A 3,066-nucleotide genomic window follows, 5' to 3' on the forward strand; every position below is an offset into this window, starting at 1 on the left:
CTTATCATCCACAAACAAGTGGGCAAACTGAAGTGACAAATAGGGCGTTAAAAAGGATTTTGGAGAGATCGGTTGGAGGAAATCGAAAGGAATGGTCGGATAAACTTGATGATGCACTTTGGGCCTTTCGAACAGCTTTCAAAACACCTATTGGTACTACACCATATCGGCTAGTTTATGGAAAGAATTGTCCTTTGCCGGTTGAAATAGAGCATAAAGCTTATTGGGCTTTAAAGATGTGTAATTTTGAGTTGGCTGAACTTCGTACCAACCGGTTGATGCAAATGAATGCCCTTGAAGAGCTTAGAAATGAGGCCTACACTAATTCCTTTATATACAAAGAGAAGACCAAGAATTGGCATGACAAAATACTAAAGGGTAATAAGGACTTTCATGAAGGACAAAAGGTGTTACTCTTTAATTCGAGGTTAAAGCTTTTTCCGGGCAAGCTGAAGACACGTTGGGATGGTCCTTTTGTGGTAAAACAAGTTTTTCCACATGGAGCTATTGAGCTTATATCAAGAGATGGAACCCCTTTCAAGGTAAATAGGCATAGGGTGAAGACATATGAAGAAGGAATCCCAAAAGAAGAAGGACTTGAAGAAGGGCTGCATTTGGAAGAAATTACAGAAACGTAAAGCGGGAAGGAGTCCAGCTAACGACTCCTTAAAAAGAAGCGCTTCCGAGAGGCAACCCGAGTTTAGAGTTTGCTTTCTTTTTACCTTTCTTTTTACCTTTCTTTTTTCCTTTTACTTTCATTTTTCTTTAGATCTGCTATTATCAATCTTCTTCTGTGATTAGAATGATTGCTTGAGGGCAAGCAATGTTCAAGTGTGGGGTTGGTGGCATAAAATTTAAAAACTAAATTTTTTATCAAACAGAACGAAAAACTCGTCGAGTCTATGTATCTACTCGACGAGTCCATTTGGAAATTCCCGAGAAAACGCGGATTCGCATATCTACTCGGCGAGTAAGAACATCTACTCGGCGAGTCCACGTATTTACCCGAAAAAAAAAAATTATTTACATTCTGTAAATAAGGGGTTTTAACCCTAATTGGTAAAACACAATTTCATACGCAGCCACCAGCCGCTCGACGAGCATTTCTTCTCTCAAGTCTTCATCTTCAATTTCTTGCTATTCCTTGCATCTTCAACCAAAAAGGTAACGTTTTTTCTACTTAATCTTGTCTAAGTTCACATCTTGGGAGGATTTATGGCCATAATTTTTGAAAACCCAAATTTTGGGGTTTACTCCAATCCTAGGGTTTTGATTTTCCGGACAAATTAGGTTGTTACAGACAGAATTTCTTGTAAATCTATGCTTAATAGACATACCGAGACAAACCCCTGGACTAATTTGTGTGTTTGGATGGTTAATTTCGCCCGAATCAAAATGGACTCGCACAGTTCATACTACTCGCCGAGTAGGACTTCTACTCGGCGAGTCCAGGTTGCAGATGCCCAACATTTTGACATTTTTAATTTCTCTGTGTTTTCTTTGTGGTATTCTTCATCTTGTTTTGTAGAAAGCATGTCTAGGCGTGGACAAAGCTCGAGAGGAGGCGGTTATGGGGACATCCCATGGCTGAATTTTCCACAAATAACTTCCAAATCTTCACTCGCCCGTGCAAAAAACAAGTTGGAAACACTAAAACGAAAGGAGATATATGTGCCCAACCAGATAGACTGGCATTGGATAGGTCAAACCGGATTGGAGGAGGAATTAACTACTTATTTGGTCAAGTCTTTTGTAAATGATGGGGTGACCATAATTTGTGACAGCTGGAGTCAATTATTCAAGATTCAGGAACATGTTTACCAGGAACTATGCTGGGAATTCTTTGCTACCATCTCATTCCGAGGTGGAAATGATTATTATAATCCGGGCACTATCACTTTTTGTCTTGGAGGGGAGCCGCGCCAATGCAGCATAGCGGAGCTTGCTTGGAGGCTAGGAAATTATGATCAAAATGTGATCATGTCTGAAAATTTTGAGGCATTCTTGGAGCACTGCCATAAGGACTTGCCTGAAGAGGTGGTTGCATCTACTTAGTGGAACACAATTGCTAACCGGGTCTACATTCCTTCTTCTGCTCAAGAGGGAAGCACCTGTTCCCCCATCCATCGATTGATCCATCGTCTTATTGCAAACACCATTAACATGCGAAAGGACGATGATAAGGTCCACACTCTCGATATTTTCTACATGTGGAGCATCATTACTCCCGATGTTTTTTGCAATTTTCCGTAGTGTATGGCAAAATACTTAGCGGAGGGAGCGCTCAAGGAATGGATTACTTCCAAAATCAATGGTGGCATGTTTGTTACAAAGTTGGCTAAGACGTATGGGATCTTGGACCAAGGGGAGGCAAGACTGTTGACAATGATTCCTTCTCCTCCTTTTAGCACCACATTATTCAGGAGGGCAAGAATCATTGATGATTATAGTGGGGGACACATTGGAATTCCGAATGCGGATGAAGTGTTGATGCCCGAGGAGCCGGGAAGAAGGTTGAGGCAAAGAAGAGAGCATGTCCGAGAAGACCCACCGGTCATTCCGGTGGAAGAGGAGCTACCAATGGATTGGTATAATACGGAGATGAGACGGTATCAAGATGATCTTGGGCGAAGCATGAACTACCACAATGAGTCATTTGTTTATTTGTTTGAACAAATGAACATTTTACCAAGGCCCAGACCCGGCTACCCTTATGTTTCAAGTTGGGAAAAGCGGGAGAATCTAAGAAGGAATCAAGTCGGTAGTAGCGGAGCGGGAGGAAATGAGGAAGAAGATGAGGATTGAGATCTATCCTTTTTATTTTGTTGGGTTGTGTTAAAACAGTTTTTATTTGTTTGGTTGGTTTTGGTTGGTTTGTTTGAACTTTTAAGTAGGATTTTAATTGTTTTTCCTTTTTATTACTTGTGTTTGCTATGGTTCTTTTCAGAATTTGAAAAAGGGTATGTATGCAAAGGGTCTAGAGAGTGAATGAGTAGTGGGAAGAATCGAGTCTAGGCAAGAGAGGAAATAGAGTTTTGAGATCGAGTATCGAGTCCGGTTATGAAG

The 3,066-nt window shown here is 40.9% G+C and overlaps 1 protein-coding gene across 1 annotated transcript; it reads left to right on the forward strand.

The window, feature by feature from the left end:
• The first annotated feature begins 236 nt into the window (after positions 1–236).
• On the forward strand, positions 237–638 carry LOC145122028 (uncharacterized). Its single transcript, XM_079057706.1, has one exon. It carries the CDS (start codon positions 237–239, stop codon positions 636–638), a length of 402 nt encoding a protein of 133 aa, XP_078913832.1.
• The last annotated feature ends 2,428 nt before the right edge of the window (positions 639–3,066 follow it).

The sequence above is a fragment of the Lactuca virosa genome, chromosome 6, assembly GCF_052849685.1.
Source record: "Lactuca virosa cultivar CGN04683 chromosome 6, Lactuca_virosa_CGN04683_v6, whole genome shotgun sequence".
NCBI classification, from domain to species: domain Eukaryota; kingdom Viridiplantae; phylum Streptophyta; class Magnoliopsida; order Asterales; family Asteraceae; genus Lactuca; species Lactuca virosa.

Bases quoted from the DNA above. Each gene is read 5' to 3' on its own strand.
- LOC145122028 (XM_079057706.1), top strand. From the start codon at position 237: ATGTGTAATTTTGAGTTGGCTGAACTTCGTACCAACCGGTTGATGCAA.